Genomic DNA, 23345 nt, shown 5'->3' with positions numbered 1-23345 from the left:
TAAATTTGATCTAATTTAGTTTAAATATAGATTCAACTGTGTAAACTTTACTCAGTACTCATGAGTAGAAAACAGTTGGGCCACCGGTTAAATCGGAGACAGGAGAGCTTTTTGTAGGCAGACATTTTGACTCGTCATAGTAGAAAAAGGACAGGCGTAACCGATGACTTATAACTGCATTCCATTTAGATTAGTTTTTTCCAGGTTGCAGGTGTTGTGCATGCTGGCTCACTGTCGCTATCCAACTTTATGAAACTGAGTCATCATTAACAAAATCAGTTTTTCTCTTCTATGTCACATCAAAATGTCTGTTGTGAAAAAGATCTTTGGGGTTCTTCTGGGTTTTTTGACATGATTTTGGTGTTATTTATATTACTATAGGGTTATTTACCCAAATTGAAATAGAGAAAAATAAGAAAACTGTTACAATTGATTATAATATAATTCTATTATATAAATATAATCTATTTTATCCCATTGTCACGATCCTTACTGACATCGTCTTTCCTTTCTCTAACCCGAATCATCACAACTACATACTTGACACCAACCCTCAACCTTAAGTCTGACCAAAATGTCCTCAATTTCCAAAAAAATGTCCTCATTGTCAATTTCAAATCTCAAATTGGTCTTTGCGAAGATATGAAGATAACACTAAACACACAAACACACGCGCACACACACTGACACACATAACTTGGTAATTTTCTGAAAGTAAAACTCCCAAAGAAGAGCAAAGTTCAACATTTAGTGTCTTTATAAAACAGATTTGCAAAATATAGCCAAGGCTCATTCATTTAAATATGCATAAATAGCAAGAAAATACTTTCCCATTTCAATTCAAATCATTTTCGAACTTCTTTATACACAAATCAGAGATGAACATTATATGAAAAGTGGGGCTGAAACCCTCTTGATTTGTTGCAGCAGAGAAAACACAAGCATACTGTTTTGCTGAAGCGGCAGTTTGATTAGTCAGAAATATACATCCTCTGAAGACACATATTCATAAACATTAAAACAAAGTCTTATTCAAGTCTGTGAAATATCAAAGTACACATCTTTGGATGGATGCCTTTTAAGATCAATATATATTTATTTTTATTTTTTTTTACAGCAATGCAACCGTAATTAACACCACCATGGCCAAAAAGTCTATGTACAATAGTGCAGACGAGGAGCTTAAATCAGAACAAGGCAGTGAAAGGATAATAACACATTATCAAATGTCCTGATTTGTTTAACTTCAAGTGGGTTCCCTTTGTTTTGGGATATCATTAGATAACCACGTAAGGATTGGACATACTTACAGGACGTGTGCCAGACTATGCCCTGCTATAATAAACAATTTGTAATGTTAGATTTGAAAGCACTGGTCCTCTGAAACACTTAAACTCAACAATGCAAAATAAAAATGGCCCTTGTTTGGATAAAGGCTTGTTTATGAAATTATTTCAATTTTACTACTTATTTTCAACTCCATTTCTCCTTGTGAGACTGAAATGTTTTAAAAACCATTTTCCTTTATCATTTGTTTTACATTCATCATAGTCACTAATTCAACATTGTAACAAAAGGTGTCAGTTCATAGATTTATATTTTCTTGCATATAAATACTTGTCAGTATAAAAGCCTCATCCCATCTTGCTTCAGAGGAATTATGTAGTTTTTGAATTGATAGCATTTTTGACAACCTTGCAGATAAATAATGCAAATAATATATATAACAGCATTCAGATTTGTTTTCCTCTTTAGCAGTGTCAAACTGTTTGCCTCTTTTTAAATGCTATCAAAATATTTGTAAACAATTATTCAACATGACATCTGTGAAATTATTTAATTAGACTCCCACTGCCACATCAGCAGGCTTCAAACGGTTCATTGATCTCACTTTCATTTTTTTTAAAAAGGTGCTTTAGATTCCTGGAGCAGAACAGACACAGAGATTAAAGAGACTTTCTTTCTTGTCCTTTTTACTTCTACAGACCGCGGCTCATTTGGCCGGCTCAGGGATGGGTGGAGCACGCTCCAGTCTCATGGTCCAGGGGTCAGAGGTCGCAGCATAAAATGGAGAGTGGGTAAGCACTTCTTCTCCAGCCAGAGCAAAAGCAAACACTCCCCTCTGCCTCCCTGCTCCTGCCTTCTCCTCCTCTGCGACGTGCTTCCCCTCTGCTTGCCGTTCCTCCCTGCTCTCCCTTCCCGCACCATCCCCGCTCTTAAATCCCAGACCCCTGTTGCTGAGCATCTCCCCTAGTCCGTGACTCTTGACTCCCTGGTACGCAGGGCTTAACCCGTTCTCCTCAAACCGGTTGGTGGCAGCAGTGGGGGGGCACAGGAAGTTGCTGGTGGTTGTGGACCGCCAAGCAGCTGGTTTCCGTCCTCGCCGGGGGCGGGAGATGCGGCAGCTCTGCCTCTTGATGTGTCGATGTAGGTGGTCGGACCGTGTGAAGCTTTTGTAGCAGTGCTCGCACTGGTATGGACGGACTCCCGTGTGGATACGCAGGTGGTTCTTCAGGTCGTAGTTGTGGACAAACTTTGAGTTGCAGTGGAGGCAGATGTAGGGGCGCTCACCTGTGTGCTTCCTCATGTGGATCTTGAGTTTATCTTGTCTGAGAAAAAAGCAAAACCACATGTTTTCATACAGTGTGTCGTGGGTGGAAAGGTTAACATAAATTACCACACTGCATTTCTCTGCCCTTTTAGATCTTGTTACAAGTGTGTTTAAAAGCCAGTAAAGATGATTTGCCTTCACTGACAACAGTAAAGCTCAGTAAAACACAGTTGGAAAATACATGTATGCCAAAACAGGAGGATGTTGGTGAGTGAGCTATCACTGATGCAAAGAAACCAGTGGAGGGGGCTTTCCACTAAAAGCTGTTTGATATTCAGATTTGGTGAAAACAGATTAACCTCAGACAAAAGAGCATGGGGTACTTTTCCGTTAACCCAACTGTTTTACGTAACCTGGTGCTTTGAAGTCACAGGAAAAGGAAGATCTCAAGTTCTCTATGTGGCTTATTAGTAAGAAAACACTCGAACTGAAGCGATGATGAGGTGTTAAGAGGTGCTGCTCAACATACCTGGTGAATCGGACTTCACAGATTGTGCACATGTACGGTTTCTCTCCCGTGTGTGTCCTCATGTGTCGTGGCAATTTCCCTGCTCCTTGGATGACCTTGTTGCAGATCGGACACTGCTGCGATGCTTTGGGCTTCATCTTCCTCTCCTCCTCCAGCTGCCAGGGAGGGAACAGCGACCCCAAGTGGGACGCAGAGCTTAGAAAGCTCAGGTACGACCGGAAGTCAGCTTCATCCTTTATTGGAGCTAGAGCGTGACCTTCTGATGGAACCGACCCAGCGTTCATAGTGCTGCTCAACCCCGAGTTGACAAACTCCTTGAGGAAGTTGCCGTGGAGCAGACTGAGCGGGATTTCCTCTTTCATCTCCTCCTTTATGATCTCTCTTTTCACAGCTAGATCGAGGGGCCTGGAGGCCTCGAGCGGTGCAGAGGCAGGGAAGGAGTGGGGGAGCCTGGTTTGCGGCGAGGCTCCGGCGTGGGGATGCTGGTGGTGGCTGGGGTCCAGGAGCTGCTTGGGGAAGGACGGGAACTCGGTGGCCCACATGGAGGGGTAGAAGCCGGGGAGGAGAGGAGAGAAGTTGGTCCTCCTGTCCAGTGTTGACATGCGGGGGTACAGCCCCTCCTGGAGGAGAGACTCGATGGAGAAATCCTTCAAAACCCGACTCTCCATACTCTCCTGCAACACAAGACAGCATCATCAGCGTTTTGAACTTTATTATATTATCGCAATGAAAACACAAGATCCAGTAAGCTACCTGTTTTCCTCTCATGGTGTCCGGAGACTGTGACTGCGACGACTCTCTGTGCAGGTCAAACTGCTGGTGGTACGTGGAGGTGCTGGGAGGCGGCGAGTCCTCCGTCCCCGGAGGTGTCTGCTCCCCCCTGCTCTCCGACGACTGCAGCGACCTCTCGCTGACATTGTCCTCCTCGTCCTCCTGCTCGTCCTTCCGTGACCCCTCGTCCTCCTCTTCATCTTCCTCTTCCTCCTCCTCCTCCTCGTCTTCCTCCGCATCCTCCTCTTCCTCTTCTCCCTCCTCCCCTCTCTCTCCTCCACCTCCGCCGCCTCCGCCCCCGCTGTCCATTATCTCCAGGCAAACATTTATGATGCAGGGAATCTCCAGCATCTGAGCTGCGTTCAGGATCTCTTTAACGTTGGACGCCGTCACAGTCAGAGTTGAAGTGTAGGCGAACTCAAGTATCGCCCTGAGTGACTCTGGAGCCACAAAGTCGATTTCGTACACGGCCGCTGTGTGATGATGATCCCCACCGTTACCTGTGGCCACTGTGAAGAGCTTCTTGAAGTACTGGCTGCAGGCGGCCAGGACGGAGCGGTGGGTGCGGTACTCCTGGTCGCGGACGATGAGGATGACATCGCAGAGCAGGCCGTCACGACGCTGCTCGTTGAGGCTGCAGAGGACATCACTGCTGTGATTCGGGAAGGGGATCCCGATCAGATCCTCTTGTCTGTGATGAACCATTCTCCTCTCTCTGTCGTTGCTGCTTGTCTATAGAGGAAGCAATAACAGCGAACTGTTTAGTGATACTTGCTCAAGAAAGTCAAAGTGAAAAACACATAATGATGTCGGACCAACATTTTGCTTCCAAAAGCCTTCAGTAATTCTCTCAATTTTTCTGAAATGTCATAAGCTCCTGGATATCTTTCAAAAATCTGCAAGGTCATTTAACAGTTCTAACAGTTTTGAAGATATTTTAAGAATTTTCGAGATTCTGTGGTCCGTCTGGATAGAAAAAATAATTCAGTCTGCCACACGATAAAGAAGACTTTTAACATGTTTACAGAGTTGAAACTCTATTTTCTAATCCATAGAAGCAATTTGGTGCATCACACAAAAAGATATGGCAATGCTATTATGAAAGAAGACATGAAATAATAATAATATACGTAATACTTGACAGTAAAGCTTCTAAAGATTCGTTCATGTCTAACAAGTAAGTGTCAGGTCTCTTTTGTAAAAGAGACTTTGACCTCAATGAGACCTGCTGAATAAATAAAGCTTGACTGGCTAATTTACAAGGAGATATTCCACAAGGGCAACATGTGGGTTAAGATTACATAGTAGAGACACGACTTGGGAAACGAGCAAAAAAATATTTCTTAATGTGCCACAAATTGAATATTTTTTGTTCCATGTGAATGAAAGACTTTTTTTTAAAAATCTGAAAATACAATGATTTATTTCAACATGATTTCCTGTTGGTGTTTGAGGATTAGTCGCAATAATTTTCATAATGGGACCAAGCAGTGAATGACAGTTCTCCTTCAATATCATAAACATTTGAGTTATCACAAGGGCGAAGCAGCAGGGATTCTGCTGAGAAGGAAGTGCAAACAGGAAGGTGATAAGGGCATGTAAAAGCAAATAACGAAAGGGTTCATTATTTTAAAACATTAATTTAGAGCGCAATAGCAGCGAGCGCACACACACAGGCTCTATTCATGAGATGAAGGATTTTCACAGAGCGCTGATATATATATTCAGGCTCCTAACTGAAGCTGATATTGTTAACAACAATGAGTGACAGTCTAGCTTTATTAAAATACACCGTAGGCATGCTTGTTTGTGTGCCATCTGTGCAGCAAAAGCAACAAGTGGTAAATACAGCATGTCTCATTTCGAGCAAACATCACATCGGATAATATTTATTCTTGAATGTGCTATCACGATTTCTTGTGTTGAGTGAGTTAGGGAAGCCCATCATCTTGATAAGACTCTCAACAACAGGGTTGACATTTCTCTAAATAATTTTTTTTTGACACTTAGTGTTGAGTGCGTGAGAATTTGTGTGATAATGTGTCCATCCTTCTTGTCTGTCTCTACCAGATACGAGCATGAGGCGAGCTGATACCTTCATTCGAACAATACCAGTGTGTTTTGGATGTGGTGAGAAATGAAGAGAACGACAAAAGAGGTCAGATTGTACTCTAGATACTGTATCCTGTCAAAATGCTTACTTGCGCACTCTATCCCCTACACGCTCATTTGATTTGCTGCATGCTGACTAAGACCTCAATGCACACACAGATCTCTCCTCACTTTTCTTAAAACCTCCATCCCACTGCCGCCTGAGTTCCTACCTGTTGATTCACTGTGCTGTTGTTTACAGTCACAGTGATAAAACTTCCTCTGGCAGACTGCTCATTCATTCGCATCTATGAATAGAGCTTAAACTTAGCTGTCCACACTTGGTGGTCACCGGAGGCATGTGTAGATAAATACTTTGAAGCGGGCCCGCTCACCACAGCTGCATTGTTGACTGGCTCTAAATGGGCCAGCACGGAAGCCACACGATTTAAACACACACACACACACACACGCAAAAACAGAGTGTCTTACTTTTGTGCTGCAGGGGATCACACCAGAGGAGGAGAAAAAAAAAAAAAAAAAAAGAGAGAAGAAAAAAAAAGAAAATCCCTTAGTTCACCTGCAGGTATACAACTTGGATACCAATCTTACATGTAGTTTATTCTTGTCGATCTTGTTGCTAGGTAACTGTAGCTATGTTCATGCCATTGATACAGTGTGGTCATAATTAAAATGTCTATAGAGGGAGTGATGGTATAGGATAGACCTATAACACAGAGCTACCTCGAACCACCCCAATGGGAAAGCTGGAACAAAAGAGAGACGGAGAAAGTTGCCAGCCAATGAAGTGATATATTTAATAGAAAGGGAAAGAGATCTATATTACATTTCATGCAAACACTACAGTGTAGTGCACGTACTGTAAACTCAGGTAACACACACCCTGTTAAAACTTCTTAAACTCATTCTGTTGTGTTGCCTCTACAAAGACAGAGCGATATCCCTTTTCTATTATATTTTGCACCATGTGTACAACATCCATAAAAGTAATGAGAAGAAGGTGAGAGAATCTCCAGTGAGAGAGTTAAGGGAGAGATCAGATGGCCCTAAAAGTTCCCTAACAGGTTGCACAAACACCAGCGGAGGGGCCCCTCCCTGTAACAGCCTGCCAAGGCAAACAATAGTGCAGAGCTTGGAACAACACCGAGTGGATAAGAGGGAGAGAAAGAGTCAGACTGGGAGGGCTTGGCGAATCCACTGTCATTCGTTTGCTCTCGATCCATCCCACCCACTCCTGGAACTATGAGACACGTGCTGCTGTTGCTGTTTGTTCGCCTGGTGCCCCGGCGAGCACCACTCCCCTCCGTTCCCACTGTTTGCCTGCCACCAGCTAGCGCTAGCTCTTAGCGGCCGGCCCCTAATTACAATGTTGAGAGGATCTAAGGAGGATGTGCCACATAGACAGGGAGGGGAGGAGGGCACAGCTTTCCCACCACAAGGTCCTGGAGCGACATTTCATCAGCCAAACAGCCTTAACCCTTTACACCCCCACTCACGCCCACACCCCCCTCCACCCATCAGGGCAGCCAGGGTGGGGACGCCTCGTGAAAGGGCTCTGATAATTACTGTTTAAGTCATTTGGCTCTTCATCCATCATCCAGCAAAGTCATGGAAGGACAACTTTTTCTTTATTGATAAAACTGACTCGTTACAGCAACCTGCCATTATGAGGTGACACAAATTTTGGAATAAATAAATAGTGAACGTTTTGTAGCAATCCCCCCCTATTTCTGTTTATCACACATACATCACTGAATTAATTTACTTAACAGGAATTTCAGCTCCATGCGTGAAAACTATTCATACTCAGTATTGGCTAAATTATTAAACTGACCTCTAATGGACGGTCTTGGCTTTCTGTCTGTCTCTCTTTCCTGCCCGCCTGTATCGGCCACGTCTCCTCTCATGCCTCACTTAGTCACTAACACTTTCAACTCAGCACTCCCACCCCAAATTATGTGTCACCTCCATTCAGCGTCGTCTTTCTCCCAAGAACTTCATCTGCTTTCCGGGCTCTGACCACCACCACCTCCTCCTCCTAATAATTCTCCTCTTCCTCCTCCTCCTCCTCCTCCTCTTGCTGCCCCTGTTGCAGCTGTATCATCATTATGCCCTGAGTAGAGCGGCTAACTTGTCCCCAGCCCTGACCGCTCAGGCCACAAATCAGCAGCTAATGTCTATCTCAACCCTTGTCACAGGCAGACACTCATTTGGCCTGTAAGCTACAACACCCAAAGCCTAGTTTATCCCTGTCAGGCCAGTGCATCCACCTGACCCACATGCTAAATCACCGGCAGCCAAAGTTTACCCCTGTCACCAACTGCCCATAGCAAACACCTGCTAAACAACTGTCACAGATGGACAATTGCACAGCCAATAATTTATAATATTGACAGCCAAAATTCACCCCCTTATTAGGAGAAGGCATTCATTTGACCTACTGTGTAGGCTAGTCCATTATCACCAGTAAAACACCAGTGTACCTGTTCCTAGAGGAGACTCTTCCTTGGTTGGCGTTTTAAATGACAATCGTCTGGAGCCTATAGGTCGCATAGGGGGAGTTTTTAAATTAATTGCTGTCAGCTTGAGGAGGTGAACAGTATATAATGCCAGTTATACTAAATGGGTTGGGTATTTACCTTTGCAATAATGATGAAATGTCAGGGCCATAGTCGAGCATTTAACCGCACAAGTTTTGCTTAAAGTTGAGGCTTGAAACTTATTTTTATGTGAAGTTTGGGGCACATTCATTTCCCACTTACACAGTTTTAAAAACAAATAGTGTTGGGAAATTGAGTGCCGCCAAACACATTATTAATGTAAGTATAGGCTGATTTATATTAAATAATATTAACATTTTGGTAGAAAATAGGCCTTCCAGTTCAGCATATTTCCCCAATTTCAGCAGCATAAACCTCACTAAAAACAACAGAAATTCATTTTAAAATGTTTCAATGAATGTATCATTAAATTCCTTATTATGATTTACTTTTCATGCCAATTACTCAAACAAATAATCATCAGTCTTATGCCTTTGATTACTATTAATTTGTTTTTATTTGAAGTCTAAAATAATTACATATTTGAAGGCAACTCTGAATCTGGTTTTTGTGGAGGCCAATTTAACTTGCTCGGCTCCTGAAAGAGCCAGTTCGCACTAAGTGTCATCTCTTGAGCCTTCAGGGGGGCCCACAGCTACACACCATTATCTCTCTCACTCCCAAAGTAAACAAAAGTTTATTGTTCGCTGCTGAATATCAGTTCAGTGATAAAGAATGTTGTTATTAGACTATTTGCCATCTAACGGACAGATTATTTTTTAAATTTAAATGACCTTATGCATTTCTACGTCTCTGTTTGGTCTGAATAAAGACCCCTAAATGAACAGAAGGAGCTTGTACTCCACTACTGCAAGTGAGAACGGTGCGATATAAAAAACATCTACTTTTTAAAGCCAGAATAGTATCTTTTTATAATTTAGCCTTGGTTAAAAATGTGCCCTTTATTTGTTTTTTTTATATTCAAAAATGGATCCATGGATCCCATTATAACATGTTGAAAATTAAAAAACAAAAGAAGATTCATAAGAATTAAAAGCCTTTATTACTCTATGACAGGTGCAGGTGAAAAACAGATTGCAGCTAATTAGATATAACCAGAGTAACAGTATGTGATTAAGCAAGCCTATAATTGGTATGACATTGATCTGTAATGAGTTTCCTGTCACAGTTAGTGAGCTTGTTGAGCAGGTGTCTAACTACAGTTTCTCTTCTAGAGCGACTTAATAAATGCTTCATTATCTGACACAATAAATCAAGTATACCCTGAATTTACGTTTTGATATGCAGACTAATTTTCTCTATTTTATCCCCCACTTATACCTAATTGTACAATGCAATCGTTTTTATGTTTCTGCGAGTATTTGGTGAGTACAAACGAACTAAAACCGTGAATTAAAAGCAACAACTGATAAACAATTTAAAGGCTATACTGGTCATGGCATTTTGTAACTACATGAGGTAAGAGGTCTATAAGCTGGCTGACAACAAGCCTGTCGTAAACAGTCATTTTCAGCTCAGCCTCAAATCCATAACATGTTTTTATTTTGTCCCCACTCACAAACATCCCCTTTATCTTTATGAATTACCTGAGTGTTTATTTTGGATTTAACGGAGAATGTCGCATAGATATGGAATATCTAACAGTGCAATCTGTAATTACTGCTGGAGACAAAACACATACTTAAGCCCACTTAAACTACTATGTTTGACATTTCCAAGACGTGCTGTTATGCTATAAACGCACATGCTATTTCCAGAATTTTACGGCAACAATATTTACACTACAGCCTAAATAATTACATGAATCATTAAGTGACTTTATTGACCTGTTTGCACCTTGTCAGGCCTTTATGATCTAGTGCAGCAGGGCTACAACACTCAAATAAACACTCTTTAAATAGGGAAATAAGTGCTGCACATGGGCTCAGTGTAACATGACAAGTGCGAGCTTGTTCACACACACACACACACACACACACACACACACACACGCACGCACACACTGAAACAATGTGACAAATTATCATGGACATATGCGCACAGACACACACCCATGTGCATGCTCCAAAACTCTGGCTTCCACATCAGTTCACACATGTCTTGATACGTTCCCCAGCATTCCACAGCTTTCAGCGCCCGTCACCTACCGTGCCTTCAGTTTCTTGATTCCCCTCACGTGTCTTTGTATTTCCAGACTACTAAGAGGCTCTGTTGCTCCTCGCTTGACCTCTCAGCATTGCCCTCTCTAATTGAAACACAGCTGCCTCTCTCTTTGCCAGTCTGTCAATCAGTCAGCCGCGCAAAGTCAGTCCATTCACAAGCTCCTCACACCGGCCACGGATGCCCATTCACAAAAATAAATAAATAAAAAAACACCCGAGGAGGAATATCCAATGGAGAGAAGCAAAAGCAGTGCAACAGAGGAGAGCAGAGTGTGATTCTTGGGTCTGTATGTGTAGCAGAGTGGCTAGTGTGGAGTTAAGAGTCAGGCGCACTGTTGTGTGTGGCTCATGTAGGACGAGCGAGAGAGTGAGAGGAAGGGAGGGAGGGCAGCAGCACTGCGCTGTGGAGATGTCGCACCACTAGTTTTTATAGCAGGGTGGGTAGCTGGAAGATAATAATACCCCATCCTCCTCCACAACACAAGTTTAAGCGCACTGTGTAATAAGCCCATGGCGCAGACACCCTCTGATTTAGGTCAGACAAAATGAATTTTTAGTTGTGTTAGAGTGGATTTTTGGTATAAAGGGACCGGGGCAAAGGAACTTGAAGGGGTTGTTTGGGGAGACAGAGGGAGGGTAAAAAAAGGAAAGGAGAAAGGGAGGGAAAAGTTGGAGAACTATTTTGTGCACCTCCGTTGGTTAGTCTGAAGCTGAGATGAGGAGATGGACAGGACTTAAAGTAGTCAAACAGAAGCAGAAACACAACTTTAAGCCGGTTAGTTTCAGTTTTACACCTATTTAAAATGGAGTCATGCTACTCATTTTTTTAAAACTCTATCATGAAACAAACATTTAACAAGCTTTTTGAGACCTCCGTGCATGCGTTCAGTTTTTGTAGGGTTAAAGACGGGCAACTATAACCATAAACGTACAATCACAACAGACTAATTACTGAAAACACACGTAAGACACTTAACAGCCTCAGAGCGCCATAAAACTGAACGATTCATTCAATGGGTGGTAATATGAAAAGAAATATTACTTAAAAGCTGACAATATCTGAGACAGAACTGAACCACAGACGCTGAAAAATACCACAAGCAGTGTGCAGACCATATCCTTTTTTGTTTTTTTTCTAAGCCAAGGTTTCAAAAACCAGGTTGAGGAGAGCAGAAGGCCAACGTTAGTCTTGTTTTGAGTCAGAAAGCTGCTGAAGCAGGGTAACAGTTGGTGAGCACACCAGCACCACCTCTATCTGGAGGAGGAGGAAGTTTATGCAGAAGAGGTGTAGAAATAAGCCACTCTGTGTAGACTTTAGTATAGACGAAGACACCTGTTTAGCAGGAGTTTGGGGACGTATTAAACATCCTGAAAATGTGAAGAGAGTTTGCTGTGATGAGTTCATGGCAACAAAATGTAAATGCACAAACTTCCTCAGGTTGTGTCAAAGTATATGTGTGGGTGTGACACAGGGAGAAACAGAAAGAGAGAAAGAAAAAGGGAGAAAGAGTGTTTCCTTTGCTTTCACAGGCAGGCCAAATGTTATGACATAGCACATTCACAGGATCCGAAACAACCATCGAGCTTTCCTGTGTGACATCATTAAACCACACCCTCTGAATACTTAATTGTTATGGGGTTTTTTTTTAAATGAAGTTTGCTTGCTGCAGGAAGGCTGCAGCTCCTCAGTGATATATTTTGCACTTAAAGATGACTGCTGCGAACCTAAAAACAAACAGTTGTACAGATAATAAAACTAAATTTAATAGCCTAACATACAATTTAGAACAAATCCAAGCAGGTTTTGTTATGTTGTTTATAAAGGTAGTACATGCAGTCAACCATTGTTATCTCAGTGGTTACTGGACCTTCAAACCTACCAAAATCTTTCTTACCATCCATAAATCAAAACCGACAATCAGACCGTGAAAGCAGTCAAATTGTGTCCAGTTAACCTCCACAAACAAGTAGACATCAGAGTGTACATCAGACTGCTATGCCCACTTCCCCTTTGGGGAAAACATGGACTAAAGCAAACCACAGCCCATGCCCTGGTGGTTTACACTGTTTTGTACAGGGTGAGAGCGGAGGCCAACTCACATTGGCATCTAGTATATATAAACGGGGTTAGCCACTAACTGCTAGCAGGCCAGCCAGACGGCCAGAAAAACAACATTTGCCATCTCATGAGATCGGCTATCTATTCTAAATACTCCGCTGCCGTCATAGCAGCGCTCTGTAAGTGGTACCTGTGTGAACTGCTTTGTTCTGAACTCTGTAAAACTGCAGGATGTGGTGCTGCAAGCTACGATAGGCCATGGGCTTATGGTGCAGACATGCAGTGTGTAAAATACACTGATGTGCTCTGCATCTTATTTTTCCAGGTGGGGGGTGCTCATAAAAGTTTTCTGACCTAGTGCAATGTGCACACAGTATAGCATGGCTAAAAGGCAGATGTGATGTGTAATAATTGCAACAGTTATATAATACCAGAATGAAACCAATTATATTATTGTCTAATTAGGGATAAGACTGATCTTGGTGCTTCTGTGTCTTATGTTTCTGTAGTATAACCATCAGGCCAAATATTAATTCCCCCCCTTCTGTTCTTTGTGACTGTTGGGCTACACCAAGACGTGGTGAGTCTTGTCGCTCAGTCTGAGTGCTAACACTCACAAAACATGAGGACTCAAGGGGCTGAGTAAGAGTCATCTGTTTTTTCTGTCTGTCTTTCTGTCTGGCGTCTTCACGTACCTGTTTACTGCCACCTGCTGCGCCCAGCAGGATACACGTACCAGGGCACCAGATTGGCACTTTGGAGGGAGGATGGGGTGTGAAGCGTCATTATATAAAGTCGATATCATGGACTTTAATGGTGTACAATATCACAGGCGGCAAGATTTCTCTAATTAAACCAAGAGCTCACCAGAATACCTCCCACTGTATTGTAGCAGCAAAATTCACTACAGGCTTGTCATTATTATGAATTCAGGTCCGGGTAGGTGAAGCCCTAATAGCCCTGAATACTGATCTATTAAAACAAAAAAACAAAAAAAAAAGGTTTCCTCTTCATTACTTAGTCTAGAAAGCTTCAGTGTCAGATCCAAAGACAGTTAGTAGCTTAAAGTTGAGAGAACCAAAAAACGTTCATAACCAGCAGCGACAACACCCAGATGGCTGGTATTGTTTTCACACCAAAAGTCCATTGCAGCTGTCTATCTGTGGACAGATATTTTAAGTGTGATAGCTTTATAACTGTGCAGGATGCAACCACAGAACTTTACAGGTTTGTAGTTAAGATCACACTGAAAGTTGAGTTTGACGATGGGTTTGGTCTGAGCAAGGCGGCTTGAAGTAGGGTGTATGAATTAAGGAATGGGCCACTGGCCCCCCCACCTTACGCCTCTGGCCCACATTTGTTTTAATTTGTGGTTCACTGTATCGCGAGCTGAAGTGATCCCATCACAAGATAGTCTCTAGCTAAAAACTGTGGATGACATAGTTAGTTTAAGCTACAGTACGCAACTTTTTAAGGAAATTTGACAAACATTTTTTTAAAAAAATTGTCGTTATATCCTCAGTGTAGTACAACAAGCAGATAATGGTCCTCTGTCTCATAGTGACGATAATGGCATTTACAAGAATCACAAAAACAACCAATCAGAGCCGAGGAAATCTGTAACACAACTGTCAATCAAGTAGGCAGCACTGATCAAATATGAATCAAGATTCTGCTACTTGTGTTGCCTGTTTCTCGCCATAGATGTTTGTAAAAAATGGTATGCAGTGCTTGGTCTCTTGGAACTATTTTTTACAAGGCGGTCGAGGCACGCACACATTTTCCCATTTTACAGCTAAACAGTACAGTAAAATATGTTTCTGAAAACATTTGTAGACAAAAAAACAATGCAGTGAGAGAATTTTGATTCATATTTGATCAGCGCTGCTTGGTTTGACAGTTTGACCTCAGTTCACAAGCAGTGATTGACTTGATTCACAGCTGCTCTCTGTGAAAATGACTTGCAATTGGCCAAAGTCTCTTGTCTGGGGCTAGATTTTTAAAAACAGAGCTGAGCGGAGGTGCAGAAGTTTAGTGTTCTTTGAAACCACTTGAATCACAATATGCTCAAAGTTTATTATGTGGTTTTTGCCCAATGATGCCAAAATTGCACTGCCTACCCAAGGTTTAATCATGTGAATTAAGGGGGCTTGTTAGCTCCACAGCATTCACCCCTAATGCTGTTTTTGTACGTAACTGTCACAGCATCGCCTACACAACTTCTTTTACTTAATGAACAATACTGTATGTTCCAAATATATTGCAGAGTTTCCACACAAAAGGAAAAACAGTGGTTTTAGGAAGTGCTCCAAGAGACATATGTTTACGTTCAGGTGACAAAGCCCTTTAGCGGCTGTAGTAATTATGGCTCTTGTCTGTCAGGAGCAAAGGAGGAAGCCAGGTGACTTGCTATAAAGTGAGAAAGTCTGCATAGGTTGGAGGTCGGAGTTGGTAGATGGAGTAACAACACATAGACTTGAACATGGTAGATAGCTGTTTGTTTCCTGTTTTTAAGTGACAGTAAGTGTTGTTTTTTCAAAAACATGAACATGATTATCCTTTAACTCTTTAAAACCTTGGCAAATTGGCTTGACTTCTTTCAAAACAATGGGAAAACAAGGAGCAAGTCGAAAAGAAACGACCATTTGTAAAAAGTACAAAATAAATCACACACACACACACAAAACACCCCTCCAAACAAACAACAAAAATGTAAAGTAAAAACAGAAAGAAACAACCCTAACAAGATGCTTGAAAATAATATTAATTATGTAAAATAATTTAAAATACATAATGATGATACAATATGATAATTGTTAATATTAAAGTTCTGCAGACTTTTTTCCTAAGCTTTTTTTTTCTTTTTTAAATAGTTTTCTAAATCTACTTATTTCTTGCAATTTGAGGGACATTTCTTACCAAGTTGCTCATTGCCATTTTTCCCATGTTCTGTAAAAAAATCGTACCAATATGCTCAGAGTTTAAATGTTTTAATACTTGAGAAAAGGGAACGCAGCACGAGAAAAGTGATGTTGATCCAGCTTTCAAAGGGTTAACCCTAACTATGTCGGTTTTGCAATTAAAACTAACCAAACCTTAACGATGGCATTGTCACTTCATAAACTGATGTATTTTTCAGCAGTGTTTTGGTGGACAAATCGAGTATTTTGTTGTTTAATTTGGAGGACTTGTTGGGATAACGGCCCACATTTTCACACAGTCTCTCTTGGAAGGAATTCATATTGCTCCAGTCATTTGTACACATCAAAAATGGCAGAAGTAGTTGTGTTCAGAATTTAAAAAGAACGTGAGAGAGCGGTTCAAAACATGCTCAAAATTATGTGCCAATGTGTACACAGCAAAAAACGTGGAAAAAGATTTCAGAGAAGTACTTATCAGACCTTCCCTGGATTAATAACTGCAGAAAACCTGACTCTTGCCCTTTACCCTGGTGTGTCGGAGGCCAGGTGTGGCCTGGTGTGGGAGAGAAGCAGGAAAGGGAGGCAGTCATCCCCCCACAGTCCAGAGATAGAGCATCACAGCAACCTCGCAGTTCTACACCCCCTGTCTCCAGTCCAAGGACGGAGTCAGACACACAGACGCAATGTTGCTTCAACACAAAGGGAGGCAGGCGTGTGTGCAAACCTACTGTACGCTCTGCCCTGCTCAGTCACTGAGACACACACCTATCTGTCAGGTCATTAGAACTCACCTCGGAGCATGCCATTCGGGTGAGTGAGGTGAGGGCGTTTCCTTTCTGCTGACCTGTCTGTTCGTTCTTTAACTTTCTCTTGTTTTGTCTTCTTTTCAAACATCCTAATCAGTGTCGGAAGCTTTGCCAGAAGGGAGGCAAAGTACACAAGCTGCATATTTAGAGCTGTGAGTGCTGAAGTAGGCAGAGTCACAGTGTTTCACAGGTGGCGTTGTATGAACTCACTGCTGTGTGCGAGGATAACTTGAGTGTCTGCGGCGATGTTTGTCGAAGGCAAATATGATTACTCTTTACGTTTGAGGCCACTTTTATTATATGGAAATGTATTCTGGATCTGAAAGCTTCCACCTAAACGTACAAGGAGTCAAAGCTCCCAACACGCTGCCTCTGAATGCATTTCAGTATTGTGTTGTGTTCATTTGATCTGCTTGGTGTGAATATTTGTGTGCGTGTTGGGAGGGTCGTGGGGTGAATGAGGACAACTCCTTATGGTGATAACGAGAAGGAGGCCAGCCTTGGCGGGACAGCCTCTGTCTGCCCTCAGGTAGTGTGTGTGTGTGTATGCGTGTTTGTGTGTGTGCGCGTATGTGTATGTGTGTGTGTGTCAGCAGGAGAGCCCTCGGGCACTCTGGCACCTCCTAATTAAAACCAGTCAGGCTGCAGGGCAGGGGAGACAGATGCCTGTCATGACACACATACATACACTCGCACACACATGTACGAGGTGTGTGGACCACATTCAACCACAGGCGTGATGCGTAGGTCAGCTATTTTTGGACCCGTCCCACCCACTCAGGTATCACACAGGTAACTAATCTGTATCTGACAAAACCGACAAAAGAGGAGAAATCACCCGAGCGTAATTCATGCTAATAGGGCTGCTAATAATCCAAGACAAAGAATATTTGGACATACATGAATGTTTTTGTTACCTGACTGGAGTTTCACGAGTGAATCCATTACTTATTTTCAGCCTTAGGTTAAAACAAATTTGGCTAATTTGGTTTAAAAAAATCAGCCAATGAACTCTCATTAGTTTTACCCGCTGGAGTATGGCCAACTTGTTCAACAGCGACACACTCACACACACTCTCACATGCAGTCGTGATCCATAGTAGCTTCCAGATTGACACATCTCTCTTTCTCCCCGGCACAGAATGAGACATAATTGTGGTGAATGTCTGTTACCTGCAGAGTCTGTCACATTTTATCTCTGTTCCCCCATGTACGGCCCAGAGCTGCAGGCGACCACATATAGTACTTAGCAGGCTAACTGCTGTTTGTCTGGGGTGGGTGGGTGGATCAAGCCATGCTGCTCTCCTTTCTCTCCCAGTGATTAGATAGCATAAGCAGGCCAGCTAGCCTAACCCACACACTCATGTCTCTAAAACTGCCATCCAGCCCCGCTTTCTCTCTCGCTGCCTCTCACACACAGGTGGGTGGACCCACTTATTCAACCCAGATCTTTCTTTTAGACATTATGAAATCGTGCTCTTTTTTTTTTATCCTTTCTTCTTTTCTTCATCCAACACCCCGATGCTGAATGACATTCAACTCTATTTCCTGCAGATCTATTTCTACAAAGTACAGCTTTAATTTTCTAATTTAACAAGTTATAATTTTGTCATGCTGAAAATGATGTCTCTTTGCACTTGTCACTCTGCTGAGGCTAGGTGGGTTGCCAGTGGTTACAGGGGCCTACTTTCTATTATCTAGGTAACATTCAGGAAACACCCACAATTTGTATGTAAAATGCCTCATTGCACAAGCACAATACAAACTGTGGCAGCCACTGACATTTCAGATGAAGAAAAGTATGACAAACATTTCTCTGATGACTTTGACCCTACTGGGGAATACAACAACCCTGCAAGAGACATTTCCAATATGATTTACTGCAGATAATGCTAATAGTTATTACTACTACAGGTACTATAATATTATAAAGAATTCATGAGACAAAATCTAAATGAAAAATTAAAAGTTATTGTGGCTCAACAGCTGCCGGTGTGTTGCAATTAAACAGGGCCGGCCCTAGACTATTGGGGGCCCGAAGCAAGGTTTTGTTTGGAGGGGGGCCTCATTGTAACTTGTTGCAACTTCACATGATACTGAAAAACCTTCTTCATTGTAATATCAGTATGTACAAATAAGCACATCGATATTTAATTTTTTAAATTCTAAGTAAAGTTATAAGTCAAGATATTTATTCCAGTTGTAACTTTTTAATACTACAGCAAAATGTTGTTTTTATTATTATTATTATCTTATTTTTTTACCCCAAAATCATGGCAGTGGTCATTTCGTAGGGGACATGAATTTATTTAATTATTTGATTAAATTTAATTAGCCTTTCTAAATTGTTGATTTTGCCTTGATTTTGAGCCCATTATTATATCTTTGTTTTAGGCCAAAATGGCACAAAGTATTGTCAGTTTTTGTTTAGGAAGATTAAGTTTTATTTCATTATTATGTCCTGTTCATTTAAAATATATATATATTTCCTAGGGGATCCTTAGAGGCCAGGGGGCCTTATAAGCAACTGCCTCTACTGCTTCATTCTCAAGGGCCAGCTAGGGATTTGTATGCAAATCAAGATTAATATGAACAAATTTCATGCTGCAGTTTCTCCTAAGTTGCCAAAGAGTTACTCTGGGGCACGGTGGTGCTCCAGGTGACGTTGCTGTTAAAGTATGTGAATGTAATCCATCATTGTATTAAAGAAAACTACTGAAAAGTAATTGAAAGCAGCAGCGGTGGCAGAAGGAGAAAATAATAAGAGAATCGTGGAAATGGAGAAATTGTAAACGGAAAGAAAGAATATAGCTTGAAAAGCGGAGAGGGTGCGATCGAGCCGACCTCTGGGAGTGCGAGTGCCTGCCTCCCTGGCTGCTTTGTCGTTTGAGCCAGGCGCTGTGTTTCGTGAGGAACGCAAAAGTACACAAATCCCACAGAAGGAGCTTTTTTGGCAGGGCTCGGGCCTCCCACCCACGGCAGCCTCTTCAAGCCTCCTCCCATCCTCTATTCATCTGTGAGGGGCGGCTTACTCACCCAGCCCAACTCCACACACAACAAAACCTGGACCTCGATCCTACGGAGGAGGGCGGACACGCACACATGCACACACAAACAGCTCCTCGGCCATTGTGTACATACAAACTCACATGCGTACATTAACCTGAACTTAAGGGGTCCTTGGAGGTGAGCTAATTGGATGTTGTTGGCTTTGATTGTATTCTGTCTTAGCTGTCAGAGTTTGATTTAAAAGACAACTGTGACGGGATGACATCTGTGTCATGGGAGGTTAAAATCAGATTGTGTGTCCCCCGTGTAACAGCATTTACACAGGCATGCCCACATGCTGTCAGGTGGAAAGAAGGCGTGTGGACTCACTCACTCTGTCAGTCTCATAATGAACACATTGCATTGCTTTGCAATCACAAAGCCGCGTCCTCATTCACTTAAGACGTTCATCCAGGACACTGAAGTTTATCAATCAAGTACTTGTGCACTCTCACACACATATTTACACACTATGTGATGTGTTTTTGTACTAATACAAGCTCAGATCCTTTTTATTGAATATAAGCTTACGTGTGCAGTACGAGACTGTACAAACATGAATGAAATGTGCCTTGGGTAATGTTTGTTAAACACACAGATGTAAGAGAGGCCCTGTTGCAAGGATCAGGTTCAATTGAGTTAATCCTTGAGAGAGATAGAGGCATTGGAGGGCTGCAGTCAGGGTGTGTGACAAGAGTAGGTGTGGTAGTGTCTACTAAACTTTATCCCCATCTAACTGCCACTGTGACAGGAAGAGAGCTCTGTAGGTTATGCTTGTGTTTTTTTTTCATTAATGATCAGGGCTGATAAAGGTTTCACACTGAAGCATGTCTGTTTATCTGCTTTTAGTATAAAAGTTTATCTGCTTTTAAATATTTTTTAAATGAAAGTGCCGCTTACTTTTTTTAAAATTACCTCACCACTATACAGTATGTGTAGAATATGTAGAATTTGCTTCAAGTAAACCACATTTTCTCTTCTAGTTTTTCATGATTTAGCCATTACTTGTTTGAAGTACCCATATGAACAACTCATCAGTAATGTGATTCACTTGCCCTAAAGTTGTGTTAATTCAATTTTTGCCTGTTTTAGACCATAACCGCTAAATGAAATGGTAGGTGAATAGCTGCAGTTGCTTAACATAAAATTTCAAATGTGTAGTCATCACCAGTTTCTCTGAAATTAACCACTAAACCCCCAAGGCAGTGTCATTCTCAATAACAGGAAAAAATATTGGTCATAGAGCAAATTCTGATAATTCTGATAATCATTTATTATAGATCATAGATTCAAAGATGGAACAATGCATATGGGTAGATTTCAACGGGGGGCACAGGGGACATACCCCCCTTAATATTTAGAACATGTGCTTTTGTCCCCCCAATAAAAGCATGAAAATAGCAGAGGTATTTTATTTTTATTTACAAAGTTAAGGACATTTCCTCCATAACTTGATGCATAAAGATTCACCAGAATGAAGGAATTTAAGTGTTTGGCGCACAAAATGTCCTGGAGAAGGACCCCAAACCCCCAGTTTCATATGTGTCCTCTTCCGATGCTGAAACAAAACTACGCCCTTGGAACAATTTTCCTTTAATATCACTCTTAAAGGTTAACAGGTACTAATGCTATTTGATGGGGGAGGGTAATAATCTTGTATGTCACACCTCTGCCCCCTCATGTGTCACAGAGAGAAGCCGAATCTGATGTGAAAATTAGTCGCTAACTGATGAATGAAGTTAAAGTGAATTTAGCTTCCCAGAGAGATGTCATCCTGTTATCACTGCTGTGTCAGTTAAGAGATGTGACGTGTATTACATATCTTTCAAGTACTCAGGCAGCTTCTTGATGACAGAATTGCAACGGTGACGAGACAAATTATCATATACAGATCTAAATCATGCACGGTAAATCATGTTGTTTTACCAGCTGCTGCTGTAATTGCAAGTAAAACTAAAAAATGATATCAGTCTTTCAATCTGTTCCAGCTTTGTCATGCTTTCACTTGCTTCCTCCTCAGTGTCTGGCTGTTATGTGAAGGGGGAGGATTTCATTGTGAGCACATCTGTTGCAAGCCACACACGCAGGAAATTTTGTGTACAGCGCTGAGAAAAGCTGGACATCCCTTTTCTTACCGTATGTCCTATTATAGAAAGTTTGAGGTGTGGAGCTGTTTGCAACTTAAAATGGGAACACGGGGGAACCTGATTCTACAAAAGGTCAGCCATCCTTCAGTCTGATTCTGGTGCTCAGTGGGTAGCAGACAGCTCTTGCATGCTTTGAAATTTTGCCACAACATATAGACAATGTGCACCTTTCATTATGACTTTTTTAGGATACCAGCATATGAACTAGTAGTTCTGTATGAGGAAGCATAAAGAAGAAGAGGGGGAAAGAGACAGCAAGATGTTACTGACCTTGTAAGAGAAGAAGTTTTGATTTCAGTTCCTCTCTCGCGCACTCAGTCCCTGTCAGGAAGCTCAACACTGTCTCAGAGCCAGGCAGACTTGTGAAAGAAAGTGAGAGCGGGCAAGATAGAGACTCAAATTTGCTCTGAAGGTGTGTCTGTGATTTGGGGGAGTGAAAAGGTACCGTTCCACGAAACGGTTATCTAAGAAACGCAACAAAACAAAAAACTGCTACACCCACCAGCCTCAGCCAACACCCCTCCCTCCCCCTAAACCAAAAGTATTTGGCAGCGTTCCCTACAAGTCCACCTGTGCTTAGGGGAGGGGAGTGACACGCACTCACACTCACTGGGCCAAGCCTAAAAACGTGCTTGCAAGCTTGGACTGCACAGTATGGTTATGGCTGGGGATAGGCAGAGCTGAGCTATGGTGCTAGGGCTGGAGGACAGAGAGGGTGGAGGGTTGCTGGTAGGCCTGACCAGGGCCTGAAGGTCTGGAGCCAGAGATGAGGCTGCAGAGCTCGAGTAGAGGCCAAGCCAGTAGCAAGATCTGGAAGCACTGAGAGTGGTAATAAAACAGCCAAACTGATGTGCAGCTGAGATTTCAAACATAGTGCTGGAAAAAAATTGGGGAAGAGGTTGTTGTAGTATAATGCAGTATTGTACCAGTGGGTGGGTCTTTGCCTGTGCCAAACAGGAGCTAGAGGGGTTCATATCAGGTATCGAACAAAAGACATATCAGGGGAGAAATGAAAAGAGTAGAGAGAAAGGTTTGTGTGATAGAGAGTTGGTGACAGTATCTGAGTGTATTTGGGTGTGTGCTTCACTGTACCAGCTCGTACCTGGCAAAACGTAAGACCCATTGTGCTGATCTGAAGCCTATAATGCAGCGTAATGGGAATATAATAAGCGGGTGTAATCAGTGATGTAAATCCTGCTGAAAGTGTCAGGTGAAACAAGAGCAGCAGACACCGTAGGGTCTAGTGATTCTCTGAGAAGAGGCTGGGATTTGTGAAATTTTGCCAATAGTGCAATACATAATGGTGAAAATATCTATTCTATTCTTTAGCAATGTTAGTACATTAAGTGTTGGTGTATTCTGTCCACACAACCATTGCTTTACCAAATATTTCTGTACACACTATAATGCAAAAATGACTCCAATAGCTCACTGGCGTTTGCTGTCTTTCACAGTCTCCCTTCGTCACACAGGTAGTAAAGTCTGCAGGTTAACGATACCTTTTCAAAACAGCGACTTGAGATGTCATTTCTGTTGGTTCCCTTCCGGTATACGGTTGAAGGAGCTCACTCAGAGATTCAAGTCATGCTCAAATCTTGAAAGCTTTACATGTATAGGCTACAAAGAAACCAGAGATTTGAAAAATCTGTATCTTAAAAATAATTTTGAGAAATCTCAG

The 23345-nt window shown here is 42.0% G+C and overlaps 1 protein-coding gene across 2 annotated transcripts; it reads right to left on the bottom strand.

Annotated features, from left to right (window-relative positions):
* Window positions 1-739: 739 nt before the first annotated feature.
* zbtb7c (zinc finger and BTB domain containing 7C) lies at window positions 740-22084 on the bottom strand. Of its 2 annotated transcripts, none has more exons than XM_042509941.2 (4): window positions 21938-22084; window positions 3834-4583; window positions 3081-3754; window positions 740-2609 (listed from the first exon to the last, which is right to left on the bottom strand). In XM_042509941.2, the coding sequence occupies exons 2-4, from the start codon at window positions 4554-4556 to the stop codon at window positions 1994-1996; spliced, it is 2013 nt and encodes a 670-aa protein (XP_042365875.2). In that variant the 5' UTR covers window positions 4557-4583; window positions 21938-22084; the 3' UTR covers window positions 740-1993. The 2 variants fall into 2 exon arrangements, with proteins under 2 accessions (XP_042365875.2, XP_042365874.2); XM_042509940.2 differs by lacking the exon at window positions 21938-22084 and adding an exon at window positions 10672-11058.
* Between the last annotated feature and the right edge of the window lie 1261 nt (window positions 22085-23345).

This window comes from Plectropomus leopardus, chromosome 20, assembly GCF_026936395.1.
Source record: "Plectropomus leopardus strain MGB_pleo_1.0 chromosome 20, ASM2693639v1, whole genome shotgun sequence".
NCBI lineage: Eukaryota > Metazoa > Chordata > Actinopteri > Perciformes > Serranidae > Plectropomus > Plectropomus leopardus.
The sequence above is the reverse complement of the archived record's forward strand: the minus strand, read 5'-3'. Positions and strand labels throughout refer to the sequence as shown.